Raw genomic sequence first — 19,570 nt, 5'->3', positions numbered from 1 at the left:
TGTGATTCCACAAATAGATTTGGATCGTAATATTTCAACCATCCACTTAATGGCCACTAGATGGATGGCTAGGATTGTTCTACCATTTTAATTTTAAGCTTTGCTCTATCTACATTGAAGCCCAAGACTTGTACAATCCAGATTGATTTGCATGTATGACATGTTAGTGATGGATGAGTTAACACAACTTTCTAAGAGCTGTGGCGAAGGCCCAGTTCAATGTGTTAGGATCTAAGATGGTTCCAACCCAAGTGGGCCATGAGACAAAATCATGGGCTGGGCCCATGTAGGGAAGGGATGTCGGGGCTGTTGAGATTTGAAAATTGAGGCTAGGCTCGACCCGATTTATTATCGGGCTTAGGTCGTATCCCTAGGGCCCAAGACAGAACAAACCATGAACCGAGCCCATAAGCTGACATAAAGGGATCCGTTTTTGGCCAGTCTAGACCAGCGAGCACCCAACCCAGATCCACGTTTGGCAGCCAAAACCTGACTTGGGAGATCAGGCAATGGATCTAGACAGTCCATCTAGTGGGGTCCAATAAGTTGATCACGATGTAGGGCCATCTGCCCGCACAACACCGTTGGTCACTTGTTAAGTCTTTGGACGGTCCTGATTTGCTACCCCCATATAAACATGTCACATTTTGGACAACTAACCACGCTGACGAGATGCAAAAGGAGTTGTTATGTTATACGAACCCGTGTAACACTCCTATATTCCTAAATAATATGTAACACTCCTACATTTTATGTAGGAACTCTTATATTTATTTGAACCCTTGTTTCCATTCCAAACACACATCACACTCCTAAACAACATGTAACCACTCCCTACAAATATAAAAGATCTTCAGCACCCACATTTCCACCAGGCAGTGTAGTGTGAGATTTCTCTTCCCTTGACACCATTCTCACACAATACCAAGTAGATTCCTGCCCCACTCAAGATGCCTCAACCACCCTATATATTCCTACACATCATCTAGTAGGCTCCACCATTCCCCTCTCTCTCCTACACATCTAAATACTCTCATCAACACCACACCACCATCCAAACGAGAAACCCCAACCATGCTACCCAAATCCATGCCCAAATCATCATACATGGCTACAGCAACAGCAACATCACATCCATCCCTTCCCTTCAAAACAACCTCATCAACATGCTTGCAAAGTGTGGCCTCACCAATGCAAGCCTATACATTTTCTCAAACACCCATGATAAGAATATCATCACATGGACCACCCTCATCACCCACTTCTCTCAATCCCACAACCCCTTCCAAGCTCTCGCCATCTTCTCCCAGATGAGGTATGGTGGGCCCCACCCAAACCAATTCATCCTGTCCACCATACTGCTTGCTTGTGCCCAGACCACAGCCCCTGCCAATGGGAAACAGATTCATTCGATCGTGATCAAACATGGGTTCGAATTCGACATCTTCATTGGCAGTGCGCTGATCGACATGTACATGAAATGCACTGATTTGGACGCAGGGAGAAGGGTGTTTGATGAAATGCCCCAGAGAAACTTGGTTTCTTGGAACGAAGTGATAGTAGGTTTTGTGCAGAACAAGGTTTACGACGAAGCAGTTAGAGTGTTCTGTGAACTTCTTAGGGAGCATTCAGCTAGGGCTGCGGATCAAGTGAGCTTCTCAAGCGTTTTGAGCATGCGTGCACATGTGGGTGGTTTGAGTTTCGGCGGGCAGGTGCATGCTCAGGTGGTTAAGCTTGGCTTGAAGTCTTTAGCATATGTTAGGAATTCAATGGTTGACAGGTATAGCAAATGTGGGTGCTTTGAAGATTCTTTTAAGCTGTTCAGTAGCTCAGGACAGAGACGCTATGACTTAGAATGTCATGGCCATGGCTTGGGTCCAAAATGACTGCTTTGAGGATACTTGTAACTATTTTTGGGTCATGAGAAGGGAAGGGATTTTGCCCAATGAGGCGTCATTCTCAACAGCCCTCCATGCCGCTGCAGGCCTTGCGACATTGGATCAAGGGACTTCAATACATGACCAGATTATCAAAATTGGTTTCATAAGAAATCTGTGTGTGGTATGCTCGTTGATCACAATGTATGCAAAGTGTGGAAGCTTGGCTGAGGCATATCGAGTGTTTGAAGAGATCAAGGATCGTAATGTTGTGTCTTGGACAGCGATGATCATAGCTTGCCAACAACATGGGTGTGGAGACCAAGTCATCACGCTGTTTGAGGAGATGCTATCAGCAGGGATCAAACTTGATTACATAACGTTTGTCTGTGTTCTCTCGGCTTATAGCCACAACGGGCTCGTTGAGGAAGGATTCCGGTACTTTGATTCCATGTCTAGAGTCCATGGGATGAGGCCCGGGCTTGAGCATTATGCTTGCATGGTCGATATCCTTGGCCGAGCCGGCCGGTTGGATGAAACAAAGAGGTTCATTGAATCAATGCCAGTCAAGCCAGATGGAACAACATGGGGAGCTTTCTTAGGGGCTTCCAGGAACTAAAAGAATCTGGAAATGGGAAGAGAAGTTGCAGAGTCTGTTTGTAATTGAACCAGATAATCCAGGAAACTATATTTTGCTTTCAAACATCTACACAAGCTACGGAATGTTGGAAGAAGCTGAGGAGGTGAGGAGATTGATGGGGGTGAATCGGGTGAGGAAAGAGACCAGATGTAGCTGGATCGACATTCAGAACACCACCTACATATTTACGGTGCATGAAAAATCACATTCTAGGATGCATGAGATCTATGCAATGTTGGACAAATTAGCAGAGAAGATGAATGGGTATGTGGCAGAAACCCAATTCGCCTTCAATAGTGTTGGAGAGTACAAGGAGAAGAGCTTGTGGTATCACAACGAGAAACTAGCCCTTGCATTCGGTTTAATAAGCATGCCAGTAGGCGCCCCAATTCGGATAATGAAGAATCTGAGGACTTGTGGCGATTGCCACACAGTTATGAAGCTTGTTTCAGAGATTTTTGCACGGGAGATTGTTGTTAGAGATATCAATCGGTTTCTCCAGTTCACCAATGGTTCATGTTCTTGTGGGGATTACTGGTAGCCTCAATCAGGAACAGCCTTGTTGCTTGAATTAATATGAGTTTTCATGTTCATGATATTCAGAGGTCAACTTGGCAGATAACAACAGAACCCGAAAAACCCAAAAACTGAATCATCACAACTGTTGATCTTAGAAGTCAACATGCATTCCTAAGATAGCTTGATCGGGTCTTCTGGAAGTTTTATAGCTTAGAGAAATTACTACAGATGTGAGCTTCAACAGCCTGCTTGGATTGCAAATCACATCATTCATGTATTGTAATAGCGCCATCATTATGATTTTATCATGATGAACCAAACACAGATCGGTGGTCAAATGCAGATGTATTAGGAAACAAGTAAAGTAATGCAGGAGCATTTTCACATTGGACTCAAGTAAGGTAGCCAATGGGATGCAGGGGGCACACTTGGGGTGGGTGGCCTGCAAAACCCATATGATTTGGGGCCCACAAGGGGACGGAACCCATGAATTTAAGGCCCACGAGGAGGGTTCAACCGAGGACCTAACCTATGAATGTGAGGTATGGGCTATGAGATAAAGAGGTTAATTTGCCATGCTCTATCAGTTCGAGCTTTTGGAGCAAGTGGTTAATTGTCCTGCATCATAAAGATATTTGTATTCATCATGATTTTACATTGCATTGCAGTGGAAATCTCAAATCTAAACCTACACATCAGTTTATAGATTTGATGATTTGACATTGAAGTAATGAAAATGTTTCATCATTATAATTTTACTATGATAAACCAAACTCGGAAATTGTCGGTCAAATGTAATGTTTTCAGAAGTCGGGTAAAGGCATTTGTAGTCATTTCACATTTATAGTACATTACTGATGTAATTTGTAGCCCAAACAGGCCCTTCAATTTTCAGAAAAAATGTAATCAAACAAAGAACACGTGCAGGCGTAACATCTTACATTACAAAATAATGAAATGCTGTTAAGAAGAACTGCTATTTTCAGACATGCACATGCACACATGCACACAGAACAGCAGAATCAATGGCCACTGTGATGCCATCCAGCATGGCAGCACCTAATCCACAAGATCTGAATGCCTAGCCAGCAAAGTTCAGCTGCGTGTGAAGCGTGTCAAATACCCATCATCTTTGTCATCAAGCTTTTTCTTCAGCCTATCCAATGTAAAATAAATCAGCATTCATGAAAAAATCAAATGAAATTAGACAAACTCAGATTTATTGACAGAAACTCCAGTCTGCAACCTTTCTTCAACACTCCAAATGTATCTTCCTCTTTGATTGTGTTCTTTTGTATATTTTGCAATAAGTTGTAAAGTTTTTGCTTTGTACTACCACAAAACCAAACCTCCTATGCCGAGTAGTTTTTTTCATTTAATGAATGATGCATTCATATCACTCACCGAGCATTTCGCTCTTCTCTTGCATCAAGAACCTCCACTTCCTCAGGCGAAAGAATATCAACAATGGGCTCATAAACGTCCCACTCCTTCCTTTTACTGGAAAAAAGAAAAAAAGAAAAAAAAAGAGGTTCCATCAGTTTCAACTTTCAAGGTTTTCAGTTATTGTCAACCAGACAAGTGCATGGATACCATCATTTGGCATTACCAACGTCCCCAAAAGCATTAACACAATAATAATAATAATAATTAATAAATAAAATTAAAAATTATTAAAAAAAAAAAAATCAATCTGTTCGCGTGAGAAAAGGCAAGCCCAGGTTGAAAAAAAAAATACATCGATTGAATGTAGGCCATTTTGCTACAACCATCTGTTTTCTACGAGCCATATATCGGATGGTTTACGCCATCACACCATACCGCTGCTTTAGATCATAAACAATCCATATAATGTAGGGGCAATTTCACACCGGGCTCGAGTGGGGTAGCCTGTGTGAAGCAGGGGCACACTCGGGTTGGGCGGCATAAGCTGGATGTATGCGTGATGATAACGGGACTCTGAAGACCCAAAAGAAAGCTCCCAGAAGAATCCAAGTGGGGATTTGCAATACTGAATTACCAATGGCACACTAATGACCCAAACACCACCTAGGTGAAGCAATGAGAACATTCCACAAAAGAATAGGATGACATCGTCCCTTGCATGGGCATATGCAATCCAGTGGATCGTCAAGGTCAACGTAGAAAGAAGAAATTCCAGGAAATAGCTGCAACCCATGACTTGGTCCTATTGATCCTATAAAAACCTTGGAAGGGATGCTAGAATGGATAAACATGGGCTGCCTCATGTCAGATTTACGGCGCCTCTATGCAGGTTGACGAACTTTCTCTAATAGAAAGACACTGCTCCTGGATAGGCACCCAAGACTACTGTTGGTTTTTCTTTTCTTTCTATTTCAATGATGAAACTATAATTCAATCTATCTTTCAGAGGTATATATGTAACAGATCTCGCTCTCACCCATACCGAGATCCCAAACATCTCCCAAGTAACCTAGTATGTGTTTGTCTACAACGAGAGACATTTCATTACAAGTGATAAAGAAGGTATAAGGATCTTACCGGACAACACTTGCCTTGCTACCGAATAACTTCATCAAGTCCAAGGCAGTCCCTCCTGATTTACTGCAAAGACAACACTTAGATTTTTTCTTTTTTCTTTTCTTTTCTTTTTTCTGATAGTTAGAAGGGAAATAAGTAGTGAGTATGCACTATCTTCTCATATCACCCAATGGATTTCTATAGTTACACACAATCACACATGCCTCAATACTGAGTAGGATAAGAGGAGCAAAGTGGTGGTCGAGAAAAACGAACCTAACTGTAACATGTTCTACCCCTCGGCGACCCTTTTTGCTTACCCTGGTTTCCCTTGCTGAGGCGACGCTTTGGATGGCTATCTACAATAGCCATCAGAACATGCCATGACAAAGGTCAATGAAAATCTTATCATTTATGAAGGAAATTTGGACAACCATACAAAAGTCCTAATCTTCCAAAAAAAAAAAAAAAGTAAAATAAATAAATAAAAGAAGTAGAAGTCCTCATGTCATCTAAAGTATGCTGGCATGGTCTGGATATTGAGAAACACACGTAATCAAGAACTCCTAATGCTTTTCACTGATTTCCTTATCATGCTCCCAGAGGCTTTTATTATGACAATTGGCCTTTCAAGAGTTTTCCTAGCATTAGCAGGCTGATTAATCTCAAGCACAAATTCCAGATTTTTCATACCCAATCAAGAGAATGAGATGCATCCTGGGCCCTTGAGTGAGTGAAATTTCCATTTCTCGACAAGCATCCTCTGATGTCTTGAGGCATGAGGCATAGCAGCTTGAAGCAATGAGGCTGTGCGGCTTGGAGCAATGAAGCTGCACCTTTGCTTCAGGAACTCCCAAGGCATACAGCTCTTGCATTTTTCTAAAACATTGATTGCATGCTGCCGTGTTTGTGGTGGAGATAAGGCAAAGGATTGAAGAAAATAACCTTAAATGCAATCAGATACATCTTACAGCTCTTGCATTTTTCCAAAACATTGATTGTATGCAGCCATGTTTGTGGTGGAGATAAGGCGAAGGATTAAATAAAATAACCTCAAATGTAATCAGATACATCTTACAGGGAGGGAGGGAGGGAGGGAGGGATCCACCACTTGAAATTATCGATCTTTTGGTGTAGATAGAGAAAGAGAGGAGATCTGCTTATTGCTAGATCATAACAGTTTTACTAAAGGAGAAAAAGCTACATCAAAGGGAAAGAGTAGATCTTCTGTTAGCTAACCTCATAAAGCTGCTCCCTGATTGCAACTGCAATTGCAGGCTGCAAAACAAAAACTAAACAATTAGTCCAATTTCAAAATTCTAGGTAATATGCTCAAGAATGACAGAGCATTTTTTTGCTCTTTTTAGAAAGGAGAAGAAGTCAAAGGAATAGATACAGTGAAGTTCATAAGACAGGTTCTTGCACACAGAGGAAAGTCAATAAACTATGATTAGTCTAAATACTCCTATTTTTTGCCATAGTTCGGTTTCTCATTGTTTACTTCATTGAGAATTCGTTCTCTAAATTCTCGTCATCTATTAAAGAACATCTATCCAAACAAAGGCTCTGAATACCATGCTCCTACTATCACATGGACAATTAAACATGTCATGAATAAACTACAAATACGATAAAGATATAGAAAGAACATGAATTAGAGAAACCATCAGCATCGGGTCGCAAGGTTTTATTTATTTAATTTTATGAAACTGACAATCTTAACATTATTGAGGGGCTATCTAGTTAGCACCCGTGAAGCATGAGATATAAAAGTATACAAAGCACAAAAGATAGCACATGTCGATTAGAAGGAGAACAGCATCATGTGCTGCAAGGCTGCAAGCATATTCCATTTGGGATTATAAGAAAGAATATCTTGTTACACAGGAAGCATGGGTTAAAATATTGCCTGATACATATCATGTAATCAGTCATCACCTATACAATAAATCAGTACTTATTGTAATCGAAGGAAAAATCGCGAGAAATTTTTTTTCAAAATACATATTTTGTTGTTTACCCAATCCTTAATCAAAATATTGATCTCATTTATCAATACATATTACCTTTCAAAAATAAAATTATCAATACATATTAAGGATTTTTTTCATTTGAAGAAAAAAAAAAAACAAATATATAATATTTTTTATTTGGAAAAAAACAAATATATACAAGGATACAATACATAATATTTTTCCAATCTTTTTTTACCTTTAAAACATTCACACCGACCGGCCTGATAAACCAGTAGTATCAGCTGATACACTGTATCATATTTTGTATCAGTGGTCATTGATACAGAGACAACACAATAATTTGAACCATGACATCAAGCCTTGCTTGCTCTAATTAATTTAGAAAAAGCTTACTCCAACTTCAGGGTCTCTGATTTCAAGATCACTGCAAAAGGTCCTCGCAAACTCTTCAGGATCACTCTCGAAATTGTTCAAGTCCTGAAATACAATAATTTATTAAACATTTTATTCATGAATGAATATAGGAGTGGAATAATTACCAACAATGAGCAATCTAATTGCAGAAATTCCTTTGCAAATTCCAACTGCAAGTGCCCCACACATGCCAAATACAGCATATGGGTGCAAGAACCATGCCCTTCATCAGACATGCCCCAAAAAATGAGGCCAGTCCACTCTTCAGGTGGCGACATTCACAGGAAAAACCACGTCGTTGAGAAAGGATAACCAAGGCCAGCATTCACTGTGAGGTCCACCGTCCACCTATGAATGGCCTGGGTCTTGCACATGTCGCAACTTGGAATGAGCACACACTTGTTTTGGCATTGCAGATGTGAATCTGCAAATTTATCCAATCTTATGATATAATCTCTGCAAGAAACCTTACCCACAAAAACTGATCCCTTACGACAGTCCTATTAACCCGAAGATCAAGCTGCAACAAGAGAGAATACCATCACCCCAGTGATGTAATGGTTGAAGTTCATAATTCATAACATGTGATAAAAATCACGATTCTGAAGAGAAGAATGAAAATTTAATGACTGAATGAACCTTGATAGGCACAAGCTTCTCCCCAGTATGCATCTCCTGTCCTTCATATGATCGAAACTCGCTCACCTGTGTCTGTGACAAACAGAAATGGATTAAAAGAAAAATCCACAAATCAGAAAGTAACGATATAGGTATGATAGAGTCAGTTATCATTCAAAATCCATGCACTGGTCTCCTCTATCACAACATTCAGAACTATGTAGAGAGGAGATATTGCATTTGTTTGAAAGAATTGATATGAACCCATCACTAAAGGATAGAAAATCCATGATACAACTGTTGGGTCTTCATCGAGCAGAAAACTGAAAGTAAATAAGGTGGGCATGGTCCTCTTATTTGAGGTCTATAGTTCCCTCCAACAAGTCCATATCCTATGCAAGTAAGCAGGAAATCATGCACATACAAACTTTCATCCTTAGCAATACATAATGTTATTGATGCTAATTTCCCAGCTACATTGGTTCAGACAATAGATCAAGTATCATAACATTCTCTGTCTCATTTACACATATCCACAGTTTCTCTTGCTTCAGCTAGAGACATTATTCCAGATGTGCACGTGTTGGGCATATTGCAGTATGTATCTGTGCATAATTCCTTGAAAACATTCACACTGTGCATTAATCCATTTAGTAGTATCAAAGGAAGAACTAGATCCATTTCTTCATTCCAGAAGAGATTTATGAGACGAGGCTTAAAGTTGCATGAATCATCTGCTTTGGATGTGGCTCGTGCTTCTGAATCTTGCAGTCATAGATGTTTCAAGTTCTAAATAGCCGATTTCATATTCCCACTGTCATTCCCACTTGCTGCCTATTCTGCTATATAGATGGTTCAAAGAGGTACCTGATTGGCTTTCATCCAAATCTTAATTTAGTTACTTGTACTGCATCTGGGATTCTTGATTGTGTGAGCAGTCACTGCCAATTACAAGAAGCTCAGTACTGACCTTTAAGCCACTACTGAAAAAGTCACTATGCCGTGTGTGTTTGTGTGTGCATACATGAATCCTTTTCCCAACCTTTCATTATTTAACCTTATCCCAACTAAGTGGGGTCGGCTACATGAATCCTTTTCTGCCATTCCACTCTATCAAGGGCCACAACTTCAGTTAGACCACAAGTCTTTTCTTGCTACCTCCACTCACATCCTTTTGGGCCTTCCCCTTGCCCTTTTAGAGCCTTCAACTTGCACCAACTCACTCCTAACCGGCGCAGTTCTTGGTCTCCGTTGCACATGACCAAACCATCTAAATCTACATTCCATCATCTCATTACCTACTGGTGCTACTCACAAGTTCCCTTGAATGCAGTCATTTCTAATTCTATCCTTCCTTATCTTTGCACTCATCCCCCATCAAGATTTTCAACATCCTCACAGTTACACTCATCCTATCAACATGTTGTTCCTTAACTGCCCAACATCCTGTCCAGTCATTCTTAATATGTATTGATAGAACCAATCATCATCTTGAATCATCCAATAGATAGATCCCGCTTTATATTTCTTATCATTCTAAAGTAACACTTTGATTTGATTATTCTAACCGTATTATTTATGGCTCGTAAACAACATAACAAATTGGCACCATTGAAAGTGTTAGGATCATCTAATCAGTGTGATTCTTGCACCATGGCTTGGTCCTAGTTGTATGAATGTATGAACGGTTCGGACTGACGATAGGTAACCACTTGTGCGGTTTAAAAGGTTTGGGGACATTGCTGACATCCCCATGAAGGTGGGGACATTAGCAAAACCACACACACATTCACATGTATACATACATGTATGCATGTAATATATATATATATATATATATATATAGACAGAATCAATTGAAAAGACAAAATGAATGTTATGGCCAGGATAAATGAAACAGTTTTATAGAAGAATCGAGGCTAAGGTTGCATTTGGATGTGCTGCAGAATTGAACTGAAAAGGCCAGTTCAATAGAGAGGAATGACCAAATTGTTACTACCCTCCTTAGTTTTCATAATGAGAAAGTAACCCTCAAATTGCAGTTATATGCCTTGGAAGCCCAACCAAAAAGTAACACAAATGAAATTTAGATAGTATTCCCTCAATATACTAAAGAAGGTAAATGCGACTTGATCATTTACACTTTGTTGAACTAGCTATTGTAATTTGATTCAACAATGCATCCAAACTCAGCCTAAAATACATTTACAAAAGCAGTTTCCGATGAGGATATATCAAGCATGCTTTAAAGCAGATAAGTTGCTTGAACCAACATTTCCAAGATATTACAATATTATTATGCCAGTCGACTTTGCAAGATTCTGCACTAGGAAGGGTCTTCCTCTGCATAATTTCTCTATATTGCCACATCAAGCATTTAAACTTGAAAAAGATGAATCAGTTTTTCAGTATTAAAAAACTACATGGTTGTAGCAAAAATGGTAACAATCCAACATGCAGCCTCAACACGTCATTTACCTGAATAGATTGAGCAATGGGAGTTACGAATGCCTGAGGGAGTTTCAAATCTTTCACCGTCCTTCTTGCAAACATCAGTGCTTCAGAATCAGGATCTTCAAAAAGGCCACAATGCACATGAATCGCCATAATTTATTTATTTATTATTTATTTTAAGAACATAATACTACAAAATTTCCTGCAGTTTCAGAATCAACATGCCAAACTACAAATTTCATACACTTTGAACAACGAATACGTCATTGCTTCCAGCTAACTCAAGGGTGGATCAGAAGTTTTTATCGCTTTATTGTAATATTTGCTAACCTAGGAAGTGTTGCTTCACTCCCTCAGAAATAGTTCACAAGCTATGAGTAAGGAACGAAGATGCTCCTGGAAATTAAGATGTTATCAATGGTTCATGGGCATCCTTCATGCCTCCTAATGTTCTCAGTTCACGTCCTAAGCATATAGTGCATAGTTAGCCAATATGTGGCCTGTTTGGAATGTGGGATTAGGTGATATGAAATTGCATTTGATCCAATGTAAATTCCATCCCACGTTTGGAAACAATGGAAAGGATTGGATTAATCCAAGTATCATATCACCCAGTCACAGTAGGAGATATTGTGGGATTTCTGGTAGATTAGAAATCCACTATATCTGTGGGGGCCACGTTGATGCATGTGTTTTTTCCACACCGTCCATCCATATGCACCCTTTACACGTGATAATTGAGTTGCATATGCATATAGGTTGCCAACATCAGTTGTGAAATCTGGCCTGTTGATTACAATTCCATGGTCCACCAAACGCAAGTTTCACTTAATACAGTGGTTTTTTTTTTTTTTTTTTCAAATGAAGAATTTGATCCCAAACATGAGATTGGATGGACAAAAGACCATGGCATTTCCAGATATATAATCATTGTGTAACAATGGTGTTAATTCCACCTAATGCAATTCAATACCATTTAATCTTGCATTCCAAACAGGCCCGAAGGAATTTAGCATGTGTTGCCTGAATACCGCTGGACACTTGTCATTTACCTAAAATTAAAGAACCCATGTTCCTAATGCTCATAAGCACCCCCCAAGAAGAAAAAAAAAACCTTTAAACCTTCAAACAAGAGAAGTCTCAGAAACTTATGTCTGAACTCATTGCTTCTGGCTTACATCTTTTCCGCTGGCTAATTATATCACAAGAGGCATGATATAATGCTTGTCCTAAATAGCACCTTCATTCAGACCAATGCTCACTATCAATAGGACTCACCTCCCATACATTTAGATTGTTCATCTGTTGGATCTCACTGTGGATGGGCCATGGAACAAAAAACTCTTCAATCAAACACTCCCGATTAATTGAAGCTTGTTTTGTACCCAGAGTATTCAGGATACATCCAAGGGGGTTCGGATTGTCAGAAGAACCAAAGCCTAGGTGTTCCATTAGTAACAAGAGGTATACATAACAATGAGGGCCTTGGTAGAGGACCCTCTTGATTGTGACACCAGATCTACAGATACTACAAGGAGATAGAGCCAAAAATCAAAAAAGTCATTACGATTCAGCCAAGGGACAAATTATTTATAGACTTCAAAACAAAGATTCAAATGACTAGGTGTAGTTGGCTTCTTAAATATTCCTTTTGTGGGAATACAATTTGAGGTTCAAATATTCAAGAGACTTATTTTCTTCATAGGAGTAGATTCGGAATTAAGGTAAGTTTCAGAATTTGCATTTCCAGCAGCTTCAGTCAGCTAAGGGTGTTGGCATTTTCTAGAAGTTCTGAGTCCAAAAGATAGGATTTCAGGGGATTTTTTGGAGATCTCATCCAGTCAACGTCCCTCCACAACACGACAATTTACATCCTTGGCCTGATTTATACCAACATTAGCTGATCTGATTGTTCTCCTCGAAGAACCTCATATCCTGACCCTGACATGATGAATTCTAATTTGTCCGAGCCAGAAAACTTCAACCAACTTGGCATTGTACGATTATTCTAAGAGAGTCAGTTGGAGTCCTGATTGGTTTGAGATCACCTCTTCCCCCAACACCTAAATAAAGAGCAGCATTTAGCTGATTTTGAGCACGATCTTTACTAGAGGCAACTTAGAGAAGAGAGAGGACTATCCACTAGACAAAGTTGTAGCTTTATTCTGCACTTCTGTCTCTGCCCTTCTCTTTTAATCTTTTTAGCTTGCCAGCCATCGCTTTTAGATCATCTTGTGTGCTGCTAGGAGTGGCCTTTTGTTTTATTTCCATTATTGTGAAAGTCTGCCAGAGAGAGCCTCCATCCTTGCAGCTGAGCAACTTGGTTTAACTGGGGCAGCGGTAATGGTAGTCTCACCACTCAATACTGAAAACCTGCTATCACACAGAGTTTCCTTTGTAGTATTAAGTTTTTGAAGTTTATTCTTATTCTTCCCTCTTGTCCATGATTCTATCATAGGACTAGGCACCGAGCATTTAGCACTTGATCTCACCTACCTACATGGTAGGTGCATACTGACTATATTTTAGTTTTGGCCCTCCACTTTCAGGCAACCGATTGAATGACTAGGATTACAAAATGGAGGATTTCTTTTCAAGCTCTTCCATCCACAACAAAGCCTAGTGAATGGTTTGAATCACTAAAACGTAGGCCTCGCAAACATTGAATTCTAGTTTTAATGAGAATGCCATCAATTCGGTCCAAACATAATGTGAATTAGGAGAAGCCCATTGAGTCAATTTTGAAAAAAGAAACAAAACAATCTACATTAAAGTCATCAAATTCCAAAGTGGGGTCTCAAATTATAAAACATTGTAATTAATAATAATAATAATAATAATAATAATAATAATAATAATCATACTAAACAACAAAATGGCACTTTAGAAACACGTCATAAGCTGAACCTCGTCCCACTTCACCATTACAACCTAGTAGTCGCAACGTCAAGGTCAGGGATCCAATCCAACCTTATCCACCAAAAGATTATGTAAATTACTGTCATATTCCAGAGAAAGATCCACTATGAATTCTTGTTACATTATTACGGTGCGAATTCCTTTGTGGGAACCAGGTCGCCACTAACAATCATGGTGGACCATTGGATAGGAGGAATAATCTGTGGAGGAGAAATGACCTTAAAACCACCATTATTGGATGATCAATGCCATCCGATTAATTATAAGAAAATAGATGGTGAACTATTATTAATATCCATCGTGCATGCTCTTAACCAGACAACTTTGATCATCCAACCTTAGCAGTTTTGTGAAAGTGAGAAATCCACGGTAGACTCCTGTCTCATAAAACTTGAGTTGACCCAGCACCGGAATAAGGTATGAAGAATGTGTATTGGATCATCGCTCTCATAGCACATGCAAAGAATCTTTCTTGAAATTAGACCATACCAGAAGGGTTCCATGTAAATGCATCTTTGAAATGTTGTCCATCAACTTCCACATCCACACGGATAGGAACTAAATTTTCAGCAGTTGGGCTGAAATCACATACAACATATGTCATATAAATGCCACAAAAATTGCAATAGAAGCTTACAAAATTCAAGGATCTGAAAGAACACAGAAAAACTTTGATACTCAGGCAGAGAATGATTGATGATACACAGGCACTTAGAAATCACATACATAGCAGACAATTAAGTCAAACCAAATTGTCCAAATTATGGATCTCAGTGTAAATTTCCCATGAACCAAAAAATCACACTTACTTGATTTATTTCAGATTGGTGGACATTTCTTGGATGATTAAAATGAAAAATATCCAACGGTCCTATTCCAACGAACGAGTCTCTACAAATCAGAGGTTAGGATTGTTCAAACAGCCTGATTTTCAGATTGTGAGTTAGCGACAGTGGATTCCACAGTCTAGTCGGTCTAATTTTAATTAGTTTATGCCTGACTATCATACAACCCCCAAGAACACAACGTGTAATAGCAAAAAACAGCAAATCCAAAAAGACCCACATCAGAAATCTGCATGAAAAGAGGCTAAACAGCAAATCCAAAAAGACCCACATCAGAAATCTGCATGAAAAGAGGCTACAACAGAAATTTTTTATAAAAAAATGTCAAGACCATCTAAACAGCAAACCCAAAGAGACCCACATCAGAAATCTCCACGAAAAGAGTGATTCGAGTGCCGAGATATGGAGAAAACTTACATTCTGAATTTGATGGGCTGTTTATAAGCAGAGGGCGGGAGAGGCTTCATGATCCGTAGATTTTAAATTTGAATGTTCTCTTCCGTTGATTCCGCTTTTGTTCCTGAACCCCTAACAGAGGCTGTTCGCGGTTTCCACTGATACATGAGCTAAAGACGATTGGTTTTTTTAAGAAGGGAGTTATTTAATACTCTGGAAACCTATGAAGCCTGATACGCACCCACTCAAATATGGGAGCGGATTAGGTGTTACCCGCGTAACAGGTTAGTGGGTGTTACCATGACCGTGGGGCCTACCTTGATGATATGTTGTATATCCACCCCGTCCATCTGTTTGTCGAGTGCGATCCAAAACTCAAGCAGATCTAAATTCTAGGTGGACCACACCACTGGAAACAATGGTGATTGAACGCCCACCATTAAAAACTTCCTAGGGCCACCATAATGTTTATTTTCCATCCAACCTGTTGATAAGGTCAAAAAGACCTAGATGAAGGGAAAATTAAAATATCAGCTTGATCCAAAACTTTTGTGGCCAACAAAAAGTTTCTAATGGTAAACCACCACTGTTTCCAGCGGTGTGGTCCACATGAGATTTACATCTGCTTAATTTTTGGGATCAAGCACTAAACTGAGCTTGAAAAAACGAATGGACCGCGTGGATATGCAAAATATTCATCAAGATGAGCCGCACATGGTCAAAGTAGAGTGAACCACATCTAAATCTCAAGTGAACCACACCACAAAACACAAGAAGGATGGAACAAAACCACCGTTGAAACCTTCGTGGGACTAACCATGAAGTCTAGTTGCCATCTAATACATACGGTCACCCAACTTGGATGAAGGGAAAACATAAATATCAACTTGATTGAAGCCTTTTATGGTCTCAAAAACTTTTCTCAGTGGTAGGCGTCCAATTATTACTATTTCTCATGATGTGGTCTACTTGACCTTTGGATCCACCTTGTTTTTGGCTCATATCCTGGAATGATGGGTGTAAATCTAAGAAATATATTATAGTAGGACCCATGTAAATTTCATACGTCCAAAACGAGTTGCTTGCTGTGGGGTGCAGCACATAATGGGGAGAGAAGAAAGCGGTAAGGGTTGACATATGAAACTTAATGTGAGCCTAATCATAGTATATGTGTCAGATTCATACCATCCATTTAGTGTTTTTTTTTTTTTTTTCATATCATTTTAAGTCATAAGAACACCCTGATCGATAGCTGAAGTGGTAGATTGAGTGAAGATACCTCGTTTCAACATTGAGGTCTTGGTATCGATTCCTTAGCGGGGGTGGCTAACAGTGTGAGTGTATGTTGACAGTGGATGTATACTAACAAGCTAACCAAAAAAAAAAAAAAATCTTGGGACCACATAAGACTCTAATTAAGTTGATATTTGTGTTTTACCTTCATCAAGGTCCACATAAGCTTATAAAGAGGTTAGATGACAAATAAACCTCATAATGGACCCTAAGAAGGTTTCAACGATGGGCATTCAATCCCTGCTACTTTTTGTGGTGTGGTCTAGACTAATGAGAAGCCACGACACATAATTTCCATGTGCCTTCAACACAAACGACCTGCAGTCATTAACTTAATTTCAAAAGCGCATGTTTATCATCCATCACACACTCACGCTGCCTCAGTCTCAAATTTTCTCTAAAATTTATTTTGTGGGTGTGAAAGTGGGGCTAAATGCCTTGATAGAACCAGGTTTGGGCTGGAACTGAGGACTAGTAACTAAAGGGGTTGTGCCTGGGTGGTAACATCATCTGGCTCTAGCAGCCGATATCCAAAGGCCTTTGTCCTTTGCTGTATACGGCTGGGTGGATTAAAGGCCAAAGTTTTAAGGAAAAGAGTAAGTCTTACGAGGTTTGAAATAAGCCTAATTTAAAATGGTTGTTGGATAGTTTTGGTTTAGGTGGTAGTTTAGACATGTAGTTTGGACTAGATGAGCTAGGTTGGATGGGTAAGATAGGGTAGATTAGATGGGTGGCTTGTACTAAATGAGCTAGGTTGGATGGGTTGAATGGACTAAATGGGCTAAGTTGGATGGACAGCTTGGGCTAGATGAGTTAGGTGTGAGCTAGGGAAGAGAAGGGGTAGGTTAGGTTTGAGGTAAGCTAAAGAAGAGGTGGCTAATTAGCTGGAACTAAGGGACTTAATTAAGGAACTTGAGTTAAGCTAAGGACTAAAGAGAAAAGGTGGTGTATGTGAAATAAGAAGGGAGAAAGGGTATTTATAGGTGAAGAGAGTGGCATTTGGGTGAAGTTAGAGGGTGAAAGGTGATTTGAAGGATTATAATAGGTGAAGAGGAGAAGGATGTCACATGACACTATTATTAATTGGGAGGGGCGACGTACTTAGTCTCTTGAGCACACATTTCATTTCTTGATGTGAGATTTACTTTACATGTCAGCCCACAATTATCCCCGCCAAATTGTCAACTTACCACGTGGCGAGCGGCACTTGGAGTGCCGTTGGTGGCCCCATGTGGTTCAACCCTAATTTTGGGTCACCGATGATTCTCGACTTCCTAACCTAAAAGGACTATGGTTTAAGTTTAGGTTAGATTTTAGAAAGTATGGGGTTAGGAATTGGTATTAATTCTAAATTTTAAATTTATTTTGAATTTAGTTTAAATTTGGCTTGGATTTAACTCAATTTTGGAGCTTGGCTAGAGCTTGGTTTCGGCTAAGGTTTTGTGCTATGGCTTGGGTAGATGCTATAACTTAAGCTTGGCTTGATTTAGGATTTGACTTAGATTTTAGGACTTGGCTCTGGACTTGAATTTGGGCTTACTTTGGAGCTTTTTAGGGGTGGACGGATGAGATGTTTCAAAAATCTCCCGATGGTTGGGATCTTACTACAATTGGTCAGCCCAAGCAGGGTGTGATGTCTATGGTCTCGATACAAAGACGCTGAAATCAGAACCTTGTTTTAACCATCCCTAGTATCAACGGTGAAGATCCCTGATCAGTGGGATATTTTCCACCCGGCTCATGCACGCTGAGAACTACTAGATCAACGGTCCGGATCACCACTTGATGAGGCATAAGAGATGGAAAAAATGGGAGAGGTATCAAAAGCGGAAAAGACAGGTAGTCCGCGGACTACTGAAGTGGAATCTTACTCCACCGGTTGGATCACCTGCATCAGTGTAAGGCCCCAATTCAAGAGGTAGGCCCCCTAACTGTAGGCCATGGGTGGTCCAATTTTTATATAAAATTATATTAACATGAACTCTTTTGCATAACGATCTGCACTGCAGATCCCATCTGATACACGGCTCTGATGTCCTGGACAAGTGCCAGCTTGGAACATGTGGAAAGGCAGTTGTGGGGCCCATCAACCTCACACTAAGACACTTTTCTTCGTTAGAGATCGATTTGTGCAAGAGAAGGGACGATTAATGCAATGCTTGTTTTCCTTTGTATTGAGGCTGTAATGGGCTTGGCTGGCCCGTTGGGCTTCGGGCCTGGGCCATTTTGAGTGGTCTTGGGTTGGCATTTCAAACCAAGGGCCAGGAACTTCTAGGGTCTAAGCTCAACTTCTTCACAAGCTTCCACCTAAAGTATGAGCTTTGTCCTTAGTCCAGATTAGGTTCCCGATTTTACTAACTTCGCGTCGGTTTATTAGGTAGGCCAGACATGGTTCTAAAATCACACCCATTTGTTTATCAAGCTGGGCTCAAGCTGTAACTGAAAGCCCGTTCACTTGGGCCATTTAGAGTTTCAAATTTGGCATTTTTGTAATACATCACACATACATATGAAATAACTCCACACATTTTGTTACTTTGTAAATGTGTACCCCAACAGATGATCCAACTCACTTGGTTTTTGGGCCACACATGGAAAGTGGGCCACACCTAATCAGGTAGATAAACAGGCCAGGCTCAGGCCATAATCTAAGCTCAGGCCTAAGCTTAGATTAGGCTGCTAGTAGGAAGTGTTGTCAAATTGACAATACTTCCTGCTAGCAGCCTGAGCCAGGCATGATCATAGACTGAGCTCATGGGTTAGGAGTAGACAATCCTCAGCTCAACCCAAACCAACTGCAAGCTGATTTAGGGTGCGTTTGGTTGCACCAAATATTATGATATTTCTAACTTCATTTAAAATTTCATGATATGTTATCATATTTGGTGCAGCCAAATGCACCCTTAATTTCGTTTGAGTGAGAATCGAGCGGACCGCACAGCCAACCATGGCTCATGGTTAAGGGCGCATCTAGTTGCACCAAATATCATGAGGTTTCATGATTAATGAGTGTAATTTGGTGCAATGTCATGAAACTTCATGATATTTGGTGCGACCAAACACGCCCTTAACCATGACGTAAAACAAATACAGCATATTCGACAAGAACCCAACAAC

The 19,570-nt window shown here is 39.9% G+C and overlaps 1 protein-coding gene and 1 pseudogene across 4 annotated transcripts; one reads left to right on the top strand and one right to left on the bottom strand.

Annotated features, from left to right (window-relative positions):
• The first annotated feature begins 909 nt into the window (after positions 1–909).
• Positions 910–3,954, top strand: LOC131225937 (pentatricopeptide repeat-containing protein At2g03880, mitochondrial-like; annotated as a pseudogene).
• On the bottom strand, positions 3,818–15,365 carry LOC131225227 (chromatin structure-remodeling complex protein BSH). Of its 4 annotated transcripts, XM_058220708.1 has the most exons (11): positions 15,182–15,360; positions 14,409–14,497; positions 11,025–11,119; positions 8,568–8,639; positions 8,401–8,448; positions 7,908–7,991; positions 6,778–6,816; positions 5,815–5,897; positions 5,560–5,622; positions 4,441–4,536; positions 3,818–4,192 (listed from the first exon to the last, which is right to left on the bottom strand). In XM_058220708.1, the coding sequence occupies exons 1-11, from the start codon at positions 15,229–15,231 to the stop codon at positions 4,132–4,134; spliced, it is 780 nt and encodes a 259-aa protein (XP_058076691.1). In that variant the 5' UTR covers positions 15,232–15,360; the 3' UTR covers positions 3,818–4,131. The 4 variants fall into 4 exon arrangements, with proteins under 4 accessions (XP_058076691.1, XP_058076692.1, XP_058076695.1 ...); XM_058220709.1 differs by lacking the exon at positions 8,401–8,448 and having other exon boundaries at positions 15,182–15,363; XM_058220712.1 differs by lacking the exon at positions 14,409–14,497 and having other exon boundaries at positions 15,182–15,337.
• Positions 15,366–19,570: the final 4,205 nt, after the last annotated feature.

This window comes from Magnolia sinica, chromosome 14 (assembly GCF_029962835.1).
Source record: "Magnolia sinica isolate HGM2019 chromosome 14, MsV1, whole genome shotgun sequence".
NCBI lineage: Eukaryota > Viridiplantae > Streptophyta > Magnoliopsida > Magnoliales > Magnoliaceae > Magnolia > Magnolia sinica.
This window is presented reverse-complemented; position numbering and strand designations above follow the sequence as displayed.

Coding starts and splice junctions, on each gene's coding strand:
- LOC131225227 (XM_058220708.1), bottom strand. CDS start 15,231: ATGAAGCCTCTCCCGCCCTCTGCTTATAAACAGCCCATCAAATTCAGA. Junction 7,992..8,400: donor TAAGGGATCAGTTTTTGTGG/GTAAGGTTTCTT, acceptor ATTGTATTTCAG/GACTTGAACAATTTCGAGAG. Junction 4,537..5,559: donor AGCAAGGCAAGTGTTGTCCG/GTAAGATCCTTA, acceptor TCTTTTTTCCAG/TAAAAGGAAGGAGTGGGACG.